The 19,239-nt window shown below is 41.3% G+C and overlaps 1 protein-coding gene across 2 annotated transcripts in view; it reads left to right on the plus strand.

The window, feature by feature from the left end:
• The first annotated feature begins 646 nt into the window (after positions 1 to 646).
• Positions 647 to 19,239, plus strand: part of mtmr11 (myotubularin related protein 11) — a 38,332-nt gene continuing 19,739 nt past the window's right edge. For both annotated transcript variants that reach the window (XR_013973308.1, XM_080895854.1), the window contains exons 1-2: positions 647 to 1,221; positions 11,687 to 11,756. Coding sequence is in view for 1 of the 2 variants with exons in the window: in XM_080895854.1 (XP_080751980.1) it covers positions 1,165 to 1,221; positions 11,687 to 11,756 (127 nt within the window). In the remaining variant the exon portion in view is untranslated. The remainder of the gene's footprint in view (positions 1,222 to 11,686; positions 11,757 to 19,239) is intronic.

Raw genomic sequence — 19,239 nt, forward strand, 5'->3', positions numbered from 1 at the left:
ATTTAAAGTAGTCTGGGTACAGCAGAGCTAAAGATAGAATCACATTTTGTGATGTTAGAACAGAGGCCTGATACCATGCTTAGAGTCCTGATTATCATAAAGTATTATAGATACTGTAGCAGTAATGTAATTTATCCCAATGTTTCATTTTTAACAGATATTTTTAGGTCAGTACAGATTATTTTTCCCGCTTTACATTTGCGCATTGCATTTAATTCATTTTAACTTACATAATGCCAGTTCACAAGAACAGATATTAATGAGTTTACAACTTTACAATATTAGAGAAAGAGTCCCAATGATCAAATGTTTCTCTATGAGAAAACACTTGATGGCAGTGGGGAGGAAGAACCCCTTTTTAACCTGAAAAATACCATGGGCCTCGACTGGTTAAGGTAAGAAGTGAAAGAGAAGAGAGAAAAGACGAAAGTATATTAAAATATGATTAAAGTAGTCTGTGAGTCATGAAAAACGAAGTTAAGCGTGTTACTTGTCATCACTTTACTCCAGTTTTCACATTTCTACCGCTATATCTCTGTGTTGAGTTCAAGGGGTTAAGTGAAAGTAGGTAAAACGGTTGTTCAAAGGAATATGACAAAACTTCCTGTCACAGTCTTTCTTCCCTCCCTTATTAACTTTCCATTTGGCAGTAAAGATGTCCTGTGCCTTTAAGAAGCTCCACACCGCTGCTGCGCTTGGCTTTTCTGTTTTTTCCACCGGTGTGTTTCACTATGGCGAAGGCATAAACAAATAGAGCGCTACGCAATGGGCAGCAAAGCCCCAGTTAACGGTGAACACATCTCTCCGTCACGCCACTTCATAAGAGTCCTCACGGTCTTAGTTCAGTAGGTTGTGCTTTCGCTTTTTTTTTTAATATTTGGTGTGGTCATAGTCTCAGATGCTGTCAGTGACAACAGCGATGAAAATAGTTTGCGTGTCCACAGTGAACACCTCAGTTGTAGCAGCAGCCGGTGATACAGGCTAGCCGAGCGTAGCTGCTCGCCCCCGGACGTTTCTTTCGCGTTTTAACGACTGAACATGGGAAGAGGAGAGCGCTAACGTCGCGACCGTCAGCTCATAACAACACAGATTTTTTTGATCCACTCTGCGAGCTTTAGTCCGCTCCTGCTCTTCAGTTCAGTGCGAGTTGAGCCGTCGTGAAAAATGTTGACAGGATCTAAAACCACGTTCAAAGTGAGACAAATGCTCCCAGACATCAAGGTAAGGTCACAACGCTCCGGCACGGCTTTGTTATTCACTGATACAGGCTTTGGTTTTTTGATCCTTTCATTTGTGACCGCTCGTTTTCCTTCTTCTGTCTTTCTCACACTCACCACGGAGCTTTTCTACACTTGTTTTGGGCTCGCTCCTGCAGCATGTAGCTTCAGTATGAATGGTGCACGCAATTATCGCCTTGATTTATGATTTTTTTAGAGCAGGTTTGACCTCTTTAAATTGATCTCGCAGTGCTATAACTCATCAGCACTCCTTGCGTGATTAAACACCTCACAGGCCACAGAGCAGGCAGTGTCATCATGCAGGAAACACTGACCGTCATTCACCAAACTGAGCTATAAATGTACAGTCATGTAGTCAGGTTGCAACCAAAAATCTGCAGTCCCTGCTCAGAGGTTCTTCAGGAGTGTTCACCACTCAGAGCTGGAGCTTTGCAGGGGGGAAACGAGCAAAGGCTGCCTCTGCTTCCCTCTGTGGGGATAACAAGGAGATTTATAATTACAGTAAGGGTACATCGTGTCACCATCGTTGGCTGCACACCTAATTAAAGGCCAGTGAAAGGATGGGGAATCTTAATCACCTCTGGGATTCTGGTGTGGGGATTAAATTGTAGCACATAAAGACAAACGGTGCAGATGGTCTTCATCATTAACGTCAGAGAGCTGTGCGGTGAGCGTTTCAGCCTGCTTTTGTTTACTATTAAAGGTCACCTACAGGGGTGTGTCCACAGATTGGGACATGAGGTGGCCACAGGTCCACCCTGAAATATGAATGTGCCAAAAGTGCTGTAGATACGGGCTTTACAGAGGGTTTTATATATAGAAAAAAAGAAATTACCTTTTTTCTATCTATATGACTACATTATTATACTTACCTTATTATGAATCCAGTCCTGTCGGGGCTGTAAAGGGTCTATTTGTTGCAGTTTCTGTTTTAATCCGTTTTCAAAAAACACTTTTTACCTGGATTAATAAAGGACATATAAAAGTCCCTTTGCCCAAAGCTGATTGCAGCTTCTGGCTTGAGATGTGTTTGGGATATGCTAGAATAGGTTATTTCAAATTCTGTATTATGCAGCTTTTTACTTCTACTCCAGTGCGCTTTGGACATAAATAGTGCATTTTGTACTCAGTACCTTTTATTTGAAAGTTTAAGGAAGTTATTATTTTGCAGATTTTTAAAAATATCAATTTACTAGTATATCATTAATTATAGGTAGCTAAAACGACATTAAAGTACTGTACAGATCAGTAATTATGATCCAATGATGTAATTTAGATCATTCTGAATAATGAGTACTTTTACTTTAGGTAATGCATGTTGATCCTGCAGCCTTGAATCACTTTCTTAAAAATACCAGACTTTTACTTGAATAACTCAAGTACAGAGTCCAAATATGTGTTTATCTGCTTTACAAAACACGTTGTGTGTCCACTTTGTGGTGAGAACAGCCATTAATTGTGCAGGGTGTTGCTATATCTCGTGTACAACCAACATGCAAAATGTCATGTAGCCCATAAGCATGTTGTTTATCACAGAATGCTTATTTCCTGTTGCAGTATGACTGTGACTCAAAATTAGCATGTAAACACCTCCAGGTCCGCACTCTTATCAAGCGTTTGAAGCTTGGGGCAGATTAGAGAATGAATGAGTCAGTTTCTTTACGTCATGGTGCTGGAAATATGCTCTTCAATGAAAACTCAAAGGCTTTGCAGTTTAGCATCGTTGGGCTGATGGAGCTGATTAAAGGTTGATCTGATTAAATCTCTAGAATGAGCTTGTTAACATATAATGCCTGGAAATGGCAGAAATGGCAGCAGAATTGCACGTTAAATGGCAGACTTCCTGTTGTGTTCAGATGATGGCTATGTCTTGGAATTTTACTTTTGCACACATGTATGCAAAATACAGCTCTGGGGCTACTTTGTTGAAATTTTGTTGGGGTGCATGAACTATGTAAATTTCCAGCACTTCTGATGCGTGTGCAAAATTTGTGTTTAGGAACTCAAAAATGGGATTTCTTTCTCTCTTTTTTTTTTTTTTTTTTGTTACATGCATAAATAATAAAAAAAAACAGAGCAATTCCATCATAATTTATGACTGTCACAAAATCAAAAGCCGCCTCATTTGGGAACCGTTGGTTTTAGTCAACTAGGTCAATTCTCTCCACTGTATTTAGTTCTGGCGAAATATTTTGGCTTCCTGTGGCCCCCTTCCTCCTTCTTTGGTCTCTGTTGATAATTTCCTGGTCATGTGATGTTGTAATGAACGGCTTTGACACAGTAAAGGTGAATTTTTTTGATGCTGTCCCCATTTAGGAGCTCCTGAGGGGGTGGGGATTTGAAGAGGCCGTTGGTTTGATGTGCAGCACAAAGCTGTGCGTACACACAGGCAGTATGAATGCGTCAGGATCCGCCTTTTTCCTTCGGGAACAGACTCTTGGCTGTGTCTTTGTGTTGCCTGTCTCTCCTCGGTTATTTTCAGCAGCCGCAGGGGGAAATGGTAACAGATGCCTGTACTCTGCCCTCAAGCGAGGCTTGCATGTGGAGTCGGGTGGGGAGGTGATGTGCGCTGCACAACATCTGGCTGTCACCATGGAGACAGTGGTTTTGCGGTTCAAGACATTTGAATTTGATTACCTCAGAACGAGACTTTCAGGAATCATCACATCCCCCCCGCCTGAACCCCATGTGCCTGAGATTTAGGAAATTAACGTATCTTAACTTCAGCTTCAATGCTTTTATTCATTTCATACCCTCAGCTCACTACTACTCTGAGTTACTGTAATGTAGAGGCTGTGCAGAGGCCACCCACACACTCTTATGTTTCAGTGCCATGAGCATGTGTTAAGATTGGTTTTAAAAAACTGAATCCAACCTGGGCTCATCTCGGACCAGATGGCTTTGCCGTTTGGACGTTTAATCTTCTTGAATCCTGGTGTGTTGCAAAAGGCAAACAAACCGTAATCACACATGGATTTTCATCAGAATTGAGATTATAAATACTTAACACAACAGTGTGACTTTTGAAACATAATGAATTTAACGTTTAAGAAAAATGAATTAAAACCAAAGTGCTTCCAGAGCACTGAATTAAATATTAATGTCGGTTTTCTTGACTTGTGAGGAGTGAGGTTCGGTTTTAGAGGATAAAAGAGCATCTCTGTGACAAAAATGAACAAAAAAAGACAGATGATAAATAATTGTTTGTTTGTTTTTTCCCCAATTATTTTTTATCTTTTCAATTATCAGCTGCTCCCTTATTTCTGAGGGGTCACCATCGTGGATAGATTTGCATATTCAATTTGATTTATCAACATGCACTGGGAGTGCACAGGGCTGGCTTTGTGTCTCCTACTGCAGTCTAAGTGGGATCTTTTGCTTGGGAGGAAAATGTGTTAACCAAAGGGAGTTTGTGACGTCCTAATTTATCAACTAGTGCTGGCGATCTCTGGTATGAAGCTGCACTCAGAAACTGTGCTAATTAGTGCAAATATTAAATTTAAAAGTTGAACCAAGAAGATTGAAAGATGAAAGTCAAGGTCAACTTTATATTTCCAGCACATGTAAAACCAGCGTTAACAAAGATCTCCTGTAATTATTAGTGCAGTTTTTAAGTGCAGCTTCCTGTCTAAGGTTTAATTTGACTTAAAGGCTGAAGAGTAAAAATTAATCTTGAGCAAAGACTTAAATGTAGGAGTAGTTTGTGAATTTCTAAAGTGAATTTAATCATTCCACAGATTTGAAAAAGCTCCCTCACCTCTAGTTTAAAGTCTCAGTTTCAGCTCAGTGAAACAGAAAACAACAGCAGCACTTAAATGCTACAAGGATGCGCAGGCCTGCATCTTGACAGAATAACAGGCATATTCAAGCTTGTTTTGGCTGCGCATTCCCCCTGAGTTCACTCTATCTGCATCTCCCAGCCAGCTTTGAAGCAGTCAGCATGAAAGGCACACACCACAAAGCTCCACAGAATCAAAAATGCCAGAGGACGGATCATCTGAGCGCTATTCAGAGTGGCTTAAGATCTCAGCCCCGATAGAAGTGGGCCAAAGCAGTACAGTCACCCACACCCGCTCCCACGGGGCCCCGGCAACACATTCATCACTAGCCTCTGTGCTGCAGATGCTCCCACGGCTTAAACAGAGCGTAACAATGGGTTCCTCTTAACCCCACAGCAGATTTATGGTCCGGTTAGAAGGGGTATTGATCTGGCATTGGGTGATAATTAACTAGCGGCACCATTCGCTAACGGAGAGGCTTGGCTTGTAGAGGCTCGGTCGTTTGTCTCTTTGACTGTATGGAGTGACTGTGATAATGTCACACACGGGTGGTGAACTGTCACACTTGGATAATGTTCAAGTCCAGCGCTGGTATTTCATTTAAGCCATTTGAGACATTAATCTGCTAGAGAGAGACGAGAGAGTGCTGCAGAGACCAGGCGGAGGACGTGGTGCTGCTGATGGGCACGCTGGCCGCTGCGCATCAGACTTATAACCTTTAAGTCACCGAGTCATCTGTCTAGTGGCCATGCAGCCCTCCCCTCCCTTAAATGAAGAGTGTTGTCAGGGATCCTCTGACAGGAAGTGTAGCGACTGATGACATTTGCTGTCAGATTTCATTCAGGGCTTGTGACAGGGCTGCTTCTGTCGTTTGTTCATGTTTGTCTGGTTTCTATAAACAGATATCTGCACAGAGAGATGTTTTTGGTACTGGAGGCTTTCTGGCTTTGCTTTTAGTCCATGTATTGATTGATCAGTCCATTTGGGTGGGTTTTGCTTGCGTGCAGATAATCCTTCAGTGTGATGAGCCCATGACAAACGTGTTTGCAGAGATTCAGTCATGTAACTAAGAGCTATTGTCTGAGTCATTTTTCCTCTTCTCAGTTATTAATCCATTAGTGTGGATTGATTAATTGATCATTTTTAATTAAAGGTGTGAATGTGAGTGCGAATGGTTGTCTGTCTCTCTTCATTAGCCCAGCTGTTGCTAACATAGGTAACTTGTCCCTGTCCTGTGGTAGCTGGGATAGGCTCCAACAACTCTGAAGTGGATAAGTGGGAGAAAATAGATGGATGGATTATTTTCTCGTACTTCATTCAAACCTATGACTGAAGCATGGAACAGGAAGTGTATCTGCTGACTCCACAGAAGGATCCTATGATTGCTGTGCTCAGAGGTTGAGTCGTCAGAAGTTACCTGGTATCTGATCATTGCCAAGTTAGTGGCATACGGGTGATGGTGACTTAAGAGGTGAATCTTATTGATCTGGTAAAATGTCAAGGACTATCAGTGTTTGTCTAAAGTTGGCATTTAATCTCACAAATCTGTTGACTGCTCTGCTCTCCCATCATAACCAAAGCACTGTTTTCATTTCGTGTGACCTTTGAGCCTCACCGTACCGATCTGACAGTGTGTCATTGTCTGACAGTCTACCACAGCCAGACGGGAATAATGTAGAGGCAGATATAATGAAAGACCATCTGTGTTCTTTTTCTTTTTTATTCAAGCTGAGGGTCAAAGTTCAAGACACATTACAAATCGTAGTGGAGACACAATGGTTTGTTTAAACCAATTACCAACCCGCAGTTCTTTCCAAAGTACAACCGATAGCTGGAAACATTTAACATTAACCTTTGATCGAAGCTCCAGAGTTCACCGCAGTGTCAGGGCATATCTGCACATGATCTTAGTAAAGATGTGTAATCATCGTTTTCTTGGCTAACTGTATCCGTTGTGTAAATTAGCGTTACATTTTGAAGTGCACCGGACATCAGGGCTGGACATCAGCCACAAGTCCAGCGTCAAACATTTTTTAGTCACCGTCCCATTAATGGTAAAAGAAAAAAGTCCTGTGACCGTTGAAATTGAAGTTGTTGGTCTTTCTTGGGCTGCTCAGTTACATCAAAAACCATAATCTCAGTTTAAATGTAGCTGATATTGGAGACAGTCAGAGGCAGCTGCTGCCTTAATGATCCTGATCACAGGTTAATCAATGAAACGTTTCTTGGAATTTACTTGTTCTGTGGAAAGATCGTCTTTCCAGCCCGAGCTCTACTAAACTGTGAGTGAGTCTGAGCTGTTATGGAAAGATGGAGGCGTTGCTGTGAAGGAAGGAGTTGGTTTGATTCAAAAGACAAGAGCTTCATATTCATGAGTGCAGAAAAGGAACAAATTTATCCTGATTTAATAATGATTTCGAACAAAAGTCACAATTTGAATAAAAATTAAAATTGGTTGGCCCAGCTCAGTAAGTGGGCCTCGGACTTGGTGAAGCAAAACAACGACTGAATTGTGAGATTTGCTTGTGGGAGGACTTTGACAGTGCGTCCAATTGTATGCATATGGTTTGTTATGGTACTTGCTTTGTGGGGGCCGCTGTTTGATGTAGGAAATGCATTCCTGGTGCAGGGACACCATAAACACATCGTTATTATCAGTGTTTTTATGTCTACACTGACAGTGTTTTTATATATATAACAAAGTCTTGTTAGCAGACAGTCATGATAAAAGATTTAGAATGATTGCTTCAAGGTTTTCTACAGAAATGGGTTAAACTGGATGTTCACTATAGGCCGACGCATCAATTTCCACATTAAATATTAACCACTAGAATGCCCAGCTCATTAAAGATTGATAAATATTGATGTATAATTTAATATATTTAATAAACAGTTTCTCTAATTTCTGTGTTTCCTTTTATTAAGATCAAATGGAGCTTTGGCTGAAATGCTGCTGTTTGTCAGCATTTAGTAAAGGCTTGGTGCATTTCCACAGAGGTTGGTTGCCCTTCAGGTTTTTCCTTTTGAGTGCGATTCTATCAGATCTTTTGCTTCTGTGGTATCATCTACAGTAAAATATCACAGGTCTAGCTCTAAAGCAAATCCAACGTTCTGTTTTATGTCTGCCGAGAAAAACACTTCAAAGTGGTCCCTGTTTAGCAAAACTGCATCACGTCCTGATTTTTCCTTCCGAGTCACAATGCCATGTGACTTCCCTCATTCATGTAAGGAAATGAAAAGCACAATATAAATAAACAGGCTGTGGGAGAATGGTGGCTAAAAGCTAATGTGCGTGTGCTATAAGCCAGGCATTACACAGTGGGGGTAGCTTTCAAAATAGACCCAGGATTGTTCATATTAACAATAGAGTCCAAATTTTAACTGTATGTTTTGGTAAAAGACTGCAAATAAAATTCCTTCTCCACCAACTGAGGATATTTAACTTCAACATCATTGTTTTTGGACTGGTTAGATCGCCATTCAAGACTTTTGGTGAAGCAGAGACTCCTCAGAGTGATGCAAATTAAAATAATTTTTAAGATGCGGTAAGCAGTTTAAATATAGGGAATGAAAATGGAACATGATGAGATGTAAGTCTACCAAAAAATAAGTTTGTTCCCTCGTGATTTTGGCCACGTGTTTGGGGAAAGAAGTTTGTTCCCGACCCAGGAACAAGGCACGCTTACTGCAGAAGTCTGGCTGCAGTAGCAAAGGGAAGCCATGAGCAATGGAAACTGCAATAAGCCCTGGCCACAGTCCCCGAGGATAAGAGGGAGGGAGTTTGAGGAGGGCAAAAGTGGGGCAGAGAGGGAGACGGGTGGGGGTGGGCAATGAAAGTGATATAGTAGGGTATTCAAAAGCCACACAATGAAAGCAAAAGTGACATGTCAGCAGAAACACGGCCCTGGAAATGTGGTTTTTAAGTGACACGTGAGTCCGAGATTTAAGGGCGGCCTTACTGTGGTCAAAGTATGTTTAAGTTAAAGTAGACATTATCTCAGTTTTCCTTATCTCTTCCTGATTTGCCTTGGTTGTGCAAAACTTGCTTGTGAAGGTTAAATTCTCTGCATTTCACATGTTCTAAAAGTGGGAATCATTCATTCCTCTCCTCTCGTATCACAGCCGGCGCTTCACCTTGTGTTTTGCTGTGTTATTAAAGTGAGTTTACTCGCCTTTCGCGGTGAGGACATGTAGACTTGAGAAATAAATGAATATCTTTGATGTATTTAAAGGGGAATAAGGAATCCAGCTGTGGGTTTTCTGTGGGTGTTGATGGAGAGACAGAAAGAATGTGCAGACATTTTAAAGCCAGATGGGAAAAAAAAATGAACAATGCTCTGGCACAAACGAAGGCTTGTAAAAAAAACTTTAGTGTCCTAACTTTTGTTTTTCTCTAGCGAGGTCTCGTAGCAGACAGTTTTATTCATTTTAGTTTAGCTCGTAAAATGGCTGAAAATAATCATATTTATGATCTTTTGGAAAATATTTGCAGGGAGAACTGCAATTAGCTGATTCCTGTTGTTTTATTAGAGATTTAAGAGTCTGGATTTTGATTTCAAAGCAAGAAATTTTCCAACTTGACATTATTAAGTGCTCGTAGTATTTTATTGTTCTGTTTTCAAAACGTCACCAAAACTTTGAGTTAACAGCTACAGTACACGTGCACACGCAGGAGTTTTTCCTGCTGAAGAAATGTCAAAAGGTTTCGGGTTTCCTGAGGAAAAACACCACAGCTGTGATCAAAATATTTACCTTTTTGTAAATAATAGGAACATGCATGTTAATCAAAATAATACCGATAATAAATACTCTTTGACTTGATTATATGGAAAACAGTTGCGCTTACACGCACAGCAACTCCCCGAGCACTCAGTTTGAGCCAGGAAAAGCCTGGCAATAAGACAAGCAACAGGTTTCATTTACTCACCTTAAAAAGTAGTGAACTGATAACACGAAAACGAAAAACCATGTGAGGCTTCATTAGCTGAGGTATAAATTTAATATTTTTTATTAAATGACCAGAAATAACAGGAAAAGGGTAAAACGGATAAATGGGCCTCCCAAAGGCCGATTTTGAATCAGGCAGTGATGACTCTGGTATATACACAATACATCTTAGTGTTCACCAAAAGAGGCTCTGGTCTGCCCCAGGACTGGGTTTTAATTTAATTGAAGCCTTATAATAAACTGTTGTTGGTGAAATGGCCAAAAATAACAGGGAAAGGCAAAGATTTCTGTGAAGTAAGCAAAGTTTATCCCCACAAAGTCAAATCACCAGCATTGTAATAAAAATACTTCTAACTAGTTTTTCCACAATATGTTTCTGTTAACGCAGTAAATCTGTGTAAGTTCACAGATTTACTGCCTCGATTAAAAACACAATATGTCGCGTAAGCGTTCGTAGCCACACCTCCAAAGGCTAACATGGAGCCGTGCACACATGTTACATACGCATGGATTTAAAAGCATCGGTACCAAGCAGCACAATTTGTGGGTTTTTTACTACAGAGACAGCCAGACGCTCTCACAGAAAGACAGAAAAGTCAGAGCCATGATGTGTGATTTTACAACCTTCACAGGGAGCAAAGGTCCTCTTTGTCAAGCGCTCCCAGTTTCTTCTTTTCATCAAGGCCCACAAAGCTTACAGCGTCAGGTTTTCACGAGCAGGCCGCTAAAACAGAATTCACCACGCTGCAAAATTGTTAGCATAACACAGGCGACTGAGTGGATTCATTGTTATTGTTCGCGCCTCCTTGCTGACTCGGAGTCTTTTCACGATAAAGCCGGTGCATTAAACGGTGATTAATAGTTTCACTGTGCGCCAAACGCAGCCAGAAGTGTTTGGAGAGAAATCTGAGGCTCTGCAATGTAAATTTGGGCCTTTCCTCTGTTCTGTACTATTTTAAAGCTTTCTTTGCCACCTGTATAATCATACCATCCTCTCACATTGCAGACCTCGGCTTATTATGGGCTCTTAAGGCGATAAATGTAAATGGCCTTCACAAAGGGGGGTTAGTAGCAAAGTTAAGTGGAAGCATGTGTGCTAGTAAGCTCACGGCCTGATTATAGAAACCTCAGTGGCTCTGTGGGCTTGGATTCTGCTCCCAGTCCTGCTCAAGTACGTGAGACCAGAGAAAGCAGGAACAAACAGAAAAGCAACATGGAAATTAAGAATCATGGGACTTTGTGCGGTTGGCTTTGTTTCTTTGTCTTTGAAAACAAGTCCACTGAGACTGAGAGTCAGACTTTAATGAGGGCGTCGGCCAGAGCCATGGTTTAAATGTAATCAAGGCCGGAGGTGACGCGATGCTCCCACCAGGAGTCGACTCGCTGTTGTTTTGTCTGCATTTGGATTTCTCGTGTAAACAGTTTGTGGTCGAGGTCAGAAATAGATTATTCATTTCAAAAGTAGAAAACTTTCATTGCCAGTGTGGTGTTTAGGGTCTCTGTAAAGTGTTGGTGAGGAGGGTTATTTGCTTATCTGATTTGATGAACTCTGTGGGCTGAGGAGCTGGTTGGTTATCTGAGCAAATATGGGACAAAGGTTCATTTCAACTAATGAAGGGGTTAAATATAAAATGAGCCTCGTACGTGCAGGTATATTTTTACGTTTGTACAGAGCTTGTTTGGCTATTAAATGATGTTTATGTCTGCTGTCTTTGCCTTCAGGAGAGGATGCTGAGTCAGACCGGGGTAAACGCGAGGAGTCGAGATCTGTTTGGGCTCCGATGCCTACCAGGTAAGATTATGCTTTTACAAACTGATTTTGTAGTTATGTCTAAAGACATCATTGAAATAGTCACTACTGTGGATGGCAAAGTAATCTGATTTGACTTCCAATTAGGATTTTTGCTTTTTTACAAAAACAAACATTGCATTAATTTTCCCTGTTTGGTTTTGCTTTATAAAGCAGATGCTCTGTTTTCCTTTGCAAATGTGTTTGGAAGTTGGATAAAACACAGGGGGGGGACCCCTGTGTTTAAATTTTGGATCCAGTCACTAGTTTCAGATTATTTTGGATAAAATATAAAGTTCACTTTTGAAGTTTTGCTAATTTTTAGAGTCACAAAATTGGATGTGTCAGTTTGATGCTACATAATGCAAACATCACTGTGATGCCTTCCATCTTTTACATACAGGCTCTTTCCTGGACTTGTTTTGTTTCTATGATTTGGAAAAAAAAGAAAAAAGAAACAGCTGCAACATTAAGCCTAAATCCGAACCACATGTTTCCCTCCCCGTGTTCTCCTCTGTTTATTCATTTATGTTTTTCACCTCAAATCTGCTGAATACTCGTATTACAACGTCATTTGCTCTTGTCTTGCTTTGGACTGATTAAAATCTCTGTCAATTTAGTCAGCACAAACTCCACAATGATTTTCCCCGTAGCTTCAAGGTCAGTAAAAATATCTCCACATAAAGCTGCTGCTGCTGCTTTCATTGTTCTCTTCGGGTTAAAATTTCCATATTACACTTGTAGCCCCGCCGGATGGAGGAATGCCACAGCAGGTGCTTTGCCTTTGATGTAGGAAAACATCTGCAGTGGAAAAGCTTGAAACACACATGAGAGAAATCTGTAAACCTCTATGAAGAATAATACAATACATTAGATAAAATCAGAAAGTCAGGTGGCTTTATTGTCGAATGAAATGTGGTCAGACGGAAGCAGGAAGTGCGTTAGTTTCGCACATGTAAATCAGTTCCTGATGAAGATAAAGCCCCTCGTCCTTAAAGCTGCTGTGATGTCAGTGATTTGGGAGCAGTGATGGTGCCTGTGAGTTTCAGCTCATGCTGAGCAGTGTAGAGAGTTTTGTGTCATATGGGTTTCAGCAGCGGGGACTGATCTATGGTGCACTTACACAGGAATTTAATCCTTTCACAAAACAAGTGTTGCATATTACACTTCTTCTTCTTTTTTTTATATATATATCAGATGTTTTTTGGAGATATAACCTTACATGTGTCAGCCTGAAATCACTTTCTTGTGCCTTCCTCGGCTGGTAAAACTCCTGCTGTGGAGAGAATTTAGCCTTCTAGGTTTACCAGGGGTCAAGCCTCTTCCCGAGGGATAATCTGCTGACCAGTGCAGGACTGCCGGTATACAGTGTGGGTTATTCGCTGAGCCAAGGCCTGCTCATATTCTTGTGTCAGCACTGGAGGTTTCCACAAGAATGGCAGCAGACCACAGTTCCTTGATCTGACGCAGGCTAATCTTTAACGCTGCGTATCAGCAGCTTCTCCCAGCTCAGCATCCCAGAGCAGACTGAGTAGAAATGTGTTTGCATGTGTGAGCTGTTTGGGAGTTTATGAGGTCAGGAATCCTATTTGACCCTTTTCAGGTTCAGTGTGTGTGGAATGTTTTGTCCAATTCTTCTCGGTTTTTGTCATTTTGCTCCTTTTATTTTTCAAAGGCGCGATAACAAAGCTGCTAAAGCTAACAGCAGCAATTGCCCTACAGAGCGCATTGACCTGAACCACAGGTCTAATAAACTTAAACCCCTATCAAGTACTTTTTAACCTATGTGTAACTGCTAGTATAAAAGTATATTTATCCTGAGTATAAACACATATTAAATACTGCACCAACCCTATTTTCTCTTTTATTGTTTCCTGTATATGTGTGTCACTGTGACCAAGTGGGGCCTTGGGGACAGCTGATGAGGTGGAAGTGACCATGAAACTGGTGTGTAAATGAGGTCAGTGTAAAGGTTGCAGTTGAATATAGGTGTGGTTTGACAACTCATTTGTGCTGGTCTGATAGCAGTGAAAGGTTTTATATAAGTCTTCTTTTAGTCTTGTGTGTGTGCATGCATCACTGTGGAAAATGAGGACCTGCTGAGGTTCAAACTGAACGTCAGAATGAGGAATATAGGTGATTTAAGAGACTTTAAACGTGGTGTGGTTGCTGGTGCCAGAGGGGCAGGTCTGAGTATTTCAGAAACTGCTGAACTACTGGGATTTTCCCAGACAACCATCTTGTTTACAGAGGATAGTCAGAAGAAGAGAAAATAGTCGGTGAGCGGCAGTTCTCTAATCACTTATTGATGCCAGAGGTCAAAAGTGGATATCAAGACTGCTTTCAGCTGATAGGAAGGTAACAGTAACTCAAACAATCACTTCTTATAAAAGTATGGAGAAGAGCATCTCTGAATACGGCGGACAGGCTACAGTAGCAGAAGACCAGTCCTGCCAGCTAAGAACAGGAAACTGAGGCTACCACTAAGATGGTAAAACGTGGACTGATCTGATGAGTCTCAATTTGTGCTGCGACATTCAGATGATGAAAGCATGGATCCATCCGGGTATCAGTGGTTCAGGCTGCTGCTGGTGGTGTCTGGGATATTTTCATGGCACACTTTGGGCCCGTTATTACCATTTAAGCATAATTTAAACAAGACAGCCTAATAGCTGCATCTAGGAGGTAAAGTGCCATGTCACGAAGCTCGGACCATCTCAAAATGGTTCATTGAACATGCCAGTAAGTTCACTGTGCTCAAATGGCCTCCCCAGTCACTGGATCTCAGTCCAACAGAGCACCTTTGGGATGGAACATGAGATTCACATCACGGATGTGCAGCCAGCAAATCTGCAGCAACTGTGTGATGCTGTCACGCCAACATGGAGCAAAACCTCTGATAAATATTTCCAGAACGTTGTTGAATCAGTGCCACGAGAACTAAAGTAGCTGTGAAGGTAAAAGGGGGTCCAACCCTGCACTAGCCAGGTGTTCCTGATGGTGTCCGGTGACTTTGTGCGCTTCCACTGACTGACCTTACACACAAACACAACGCATTGTTTTATCTTTTTTTTTTAAAGACACACACTTCCTTAATTTATCTAGCCAGCATAATTTGTTTTCCAGCAGTGAGTGTGTTTTCAGCAAACACTCACCGGACACTGCAAATGGTTGACGGCACACATGTGCACGCACGCACGCACGCGCACACAAGTGCAAAGTCTATTCTTAGCCGTTAGCATTTCACTGTGAAATGTCGAAAGTCTCTCCTGCACATTTTTTCCCCTGCTGGCTTTAAACTTCATCTCCTTCTCCAACAGCATCTTACTGTTCTCTGAAGTCTTTCTTCTCCTTCTCCACCTTCATTCCAGCCAGATTAGGAACACAGCTGTCCACAAGAACCTGCCTTATATTAATAGACAGAAGTCAGATGTGTATTTGGAGCCTTGTCATGATTTTTTTTCTTTTTCTGTTGAGATCTAAATTTTCTGTCCTAAAACTACAGACTTGGATTTCAGGCAGGGGAATTTATCCTCTGTAGAGAAAGTGTTGAGGCAATTTGTGAGAACAAGTTGACTTTCAGACACAAAGAAATCACGAGTTAGTGTTACCGATCTGAGTGAAGGGGCTCACGTTGCACCCGTCGACTCGCTCTTTCTCTCTCCCTGCTTGAATGCATACATGCAGACACTCTTCAGAAGAATGGCTCATTTGTCAACCCTCCTCATGTTAAAACCGTCTCATTGGGTCTCGTGCCACCAGCACAGTGATGTTTTTGTTACTTTGTAGCCCGTCTCAAGCTGTGATTAAAAAGGGTCTTAAATATGTGTCCTCTCAAGCCAGACGCATTGATGAGCTGAAAAAGCAGTTTGTGGAATCCAAAATATATTTGCAGACATTGTCTTGTTCTGTCAGTAGTTAAAGGGCAGCATGAGACATCGATGGTGTTCTCATGTGACACCAGGACACAGGACCTCAGAAACCGAGCCGGCCTGCAGGAGGCCTAAACGGGTCAGGACAGCTCAGCAGCCATAGGTAGATCATGTACCGCTTCAATGCTGTGACTGGGGAAGGGGGGAGATACTGTCCATTCACACACAAAGCCAAGAGGCCAGGACCCCCTTCAGAGCATCTTCACAATCCCCTCTTTCCAGAGTCTAATGTTACTGTGGGATTTAAAGGCTGTCAACCAGCTTTACAGCTTGTTGATTGATGGACAAGAGACCTCAGCATCGATATTTGCATACTTGGGTTTCGATCTCGATGTTGAGAAAGGTATTAAATTTTCTTTGTGTTCGTTGCTTTAGATGGATGTCTCAGTAAAACAGTTAAAAAAATAAAAGGATTTTTCACCTTGATAGACACGATCACTATCACATTATCACATGGAACAGGAAGTTTTCTGACACTGGGAGGCTGAGGATTGTTTCTGTGTCCAGTATTTTCTTTGTCAGTACGGATACCACTGTTTCCAAACCTGAGCTTATCCTCCCTGTTGGTTCAAGAGGACAGAAACCTTTCACTCTGCATGCGTCTAGCTGAAAATGAGAAACAAATGTGCATGGAAACAAATAAAACACACATGGTTCACATGCATCTCAGCTGTATTTTCTCATCCTCCACATCGTTCTCTCTCATCTAAACTGAAGTTAGCGTGAAGGAAAGCCCCGTATGCTGCTAAAGTAACACATCCTGTACTCAGTCAACAATGTGAGAAATCCTGACAGTCAAAAACTGTTTCCTGTTTGGACTGAATGTTTTTCTGCTCTGAGAATAGTCTGAGTTATTGAATATGTACTGGCCTTGAGCGTCCAAACTCCAACCCAACATTTTGTTTTGGTGAGCTCTTCCTCCTGTAATGTTTTCAAAGACTAATTCACCTGGAATGTGTAAAGCTGCTGTTGCCATCAAACAGTTTTAATGATATTTGTCTGTTACATGACGCACAGCTGGCCTGACACCTGGCAGAGTCTCAACTCTTTATAGTCTGTTTCCATCTCTGTCTGACTTTCTTTCTGGGAATTTCAATTTTACGAAACCAGTTGATGGAGGAAAAAAAAAAAAGAAAAAAGGGTGGAGCGGAGTGGCAAAAGATGCTGCCTCAGGCGGAGGAGTTTTATGTATCCAAGGATCTCATTCATTCATTTGGGATGCCAAGGTGAAAAGTGAGCTGGACTGGCATGTTTGTGCTGAACCTTCATTTTGAAGATCGACTTGAGCCAGAATGCGAAGCTTTTGTTCCACCGTCAGCAACAATAATGAGATATTGCTATCGAAGGAATCGGGTTGCAGGTAGAAGCATATGAAATTAGTTTCCCCTCCTAGTTTTCTAGTTTTTGCTCTCAGTCTTGGAGACATCACGAGGAGCCCAGGATGGATTTTTAAGTCTTAGCACTGAAAGGATCCAGCTCAGGCCTCACTCAGTAAACTGGGTGAATACAACAGATTAGTGCTAAGAGACTAATACAATACTATAATTTCATCAATACCTACACTAACCAAACTTTTCCATTTAAAAAAATATCCTGCTTTCATAGGCACTACTATCATGGAAAATGCAGAGGTCGAGTTGGGGGACTCTAATTAGTGGAGATGAGACCTAACAGACAGTAATGAGCTACAGCTTTCTGTGTGTTAGGGAGAAACTATCCATAGAAGTGAAAACAGTTTTTCTTTTTTAACCTGCTGTAAACCTGACTTTTAATGCTAAAGTTGGACATTTTAACAGTTGAGTCTGTGGTACTTACTTTACGGCACTACTGTAGCATAATTTTCAGTTCTGGGAGGATTGATGGATGCATGGATGCATGACCACCATGACACCGCACTAGTTTTGCAAGTATTTTTTGCCTTTCCTTTCAGTAGTTATGCATCACTCACTCACAGACAACTTGACAACTGTCCATAGCACTAACAGGATACTCATTAATTGTCGCTGCCAGCTTGTTGAATTATGTTTTTATGTCTTCAGTTTTATATGATTAGACTTCAAGCTGGTTAAGTCGAAGGTCTGAACCCAGGTTTAACTGTTCTTTTACGACATTTGTTACTTACATCGACTCTTTCCTTGGCTTGTATAAACTGTTACAGACTGAATGAAAGTTTTCAGCAAACCACACAAAATCCCCTAAGTATCCAATACCGATAATAATGATTTGTAATTTTTAATGTAAATTGATGAATTTTGTACTTCTAAAAAACGTAAAAGTTGCTACAAGTTGTTACAGCAGTTGTAAAACTGTACCTGGAGCTATTCAGGAAGAGCATAAAAGACTACTGGATTAAACTGTCTCATAAACACCTTCCCTTGTCTAGCTGACTCATGCTGGGATGAATCACCTGCTTACACAAACTTTTTAAATCTCAATAGAGAATGCAAATTCTTATCCTTTCTCTGCAGGCGTCTCAAATCTGCCAGCTACACGAATGTTTTCGGCTCTGCTGCTCCCCGGAGTGATATTAAAAAGAGGCATGCAAAACCCCATATTGTCTCTTTTAAAGACTCGTGTTCACTGCCCAAAGAATCCTAAATCTCTGTAGCTGGGTCATGTGTGGTTGGGTTTAATTGATAAGCCCAGCCTAGAGGGTTTTTAATGGATGCTTTTAAAGGCTAAAGGGCATAAACATAATCACAGGGCATACTCAAAGATTTAAGCTCCTCTTGCGCAATCAGCAAATTATGGCTTGTCTTCTTTTTCTTTCTCTCGCGGCATAAATGAGGGTTTTATGTGCAAGGGAAAAGAAATGTCCGTTTCCTGTTTGTGCTTTGGTATGCTCCAAAACATTCATTAAACACAGCCAACATCTCCGCTGTCATTTTTCATATCAGGGCCGTGTTATTGCAGTTCTTTCATTATCCTGAGAAGGAATTCAGTGTTTCCTCAGCACGTTTTTCTTTTTTCAGTTTGGTCTTCCCCCATCTTTTTTTTTTTTTTTTTAAATTGTCTTTTGAATGAAATGAAAACATTTGCTTTGTCATGGACAAAAAGGCCATTTTCTCCACGTCTACCCAAGCCCAGACCCTGTTGCTATGGAAACCCACAGTCTAACTGGCAGAGGCTTTGTGTTCCTGTGGTAGACTGTTACCTCACTGCTCTGTGTGTGTGTGTGTGTGTGTGTGTGTGTGTGTGTGTGTGTGTGTGTGTGTGTGTGTGTGTGTGTGTGTGTGTGTGTGTGTGTGTGTGTGTGTGTGTGTGTGTGTGTGTGTGTGTGTGTGTAATGGTTTTCCTTTGTTCTTCTTTTGTGTTCTCTTAGTGTTTCTGCACATCTGTGTTTGTGTGTGAAAGACTTTTGTGGGTGAAAAGTTTTGTTTTTGGAACTTTGTCCTGGAATTTCAGACGCTTCTTTTCTTTCTTTCCATTTACCCAGAGACATTCTTAACAGGATTACTAGCACACATAAGTACGCTGTTTAGGATGTTATGTGTTATCAAAGCTGGAAAAACGTTCTTTCCTGGGATGATTCCTGCAGACTTTTTGTCTGTGTT

The sequence above is a fragment of the Rhamphochromis sp. 'chilingali' genome, assembly GCF_963969265.1.
Source record: "Rhamphochromis sp. 'chilingali' genome assembly, chromosome: 11".
NCBI classification, from domain to species: Eukaryota; Metazoa; Chordata; class Actinopteri; order Cichliformes; family Cichlidae; genus Rhamphochromis; species Rhamphochromis sp. 'chilingali'.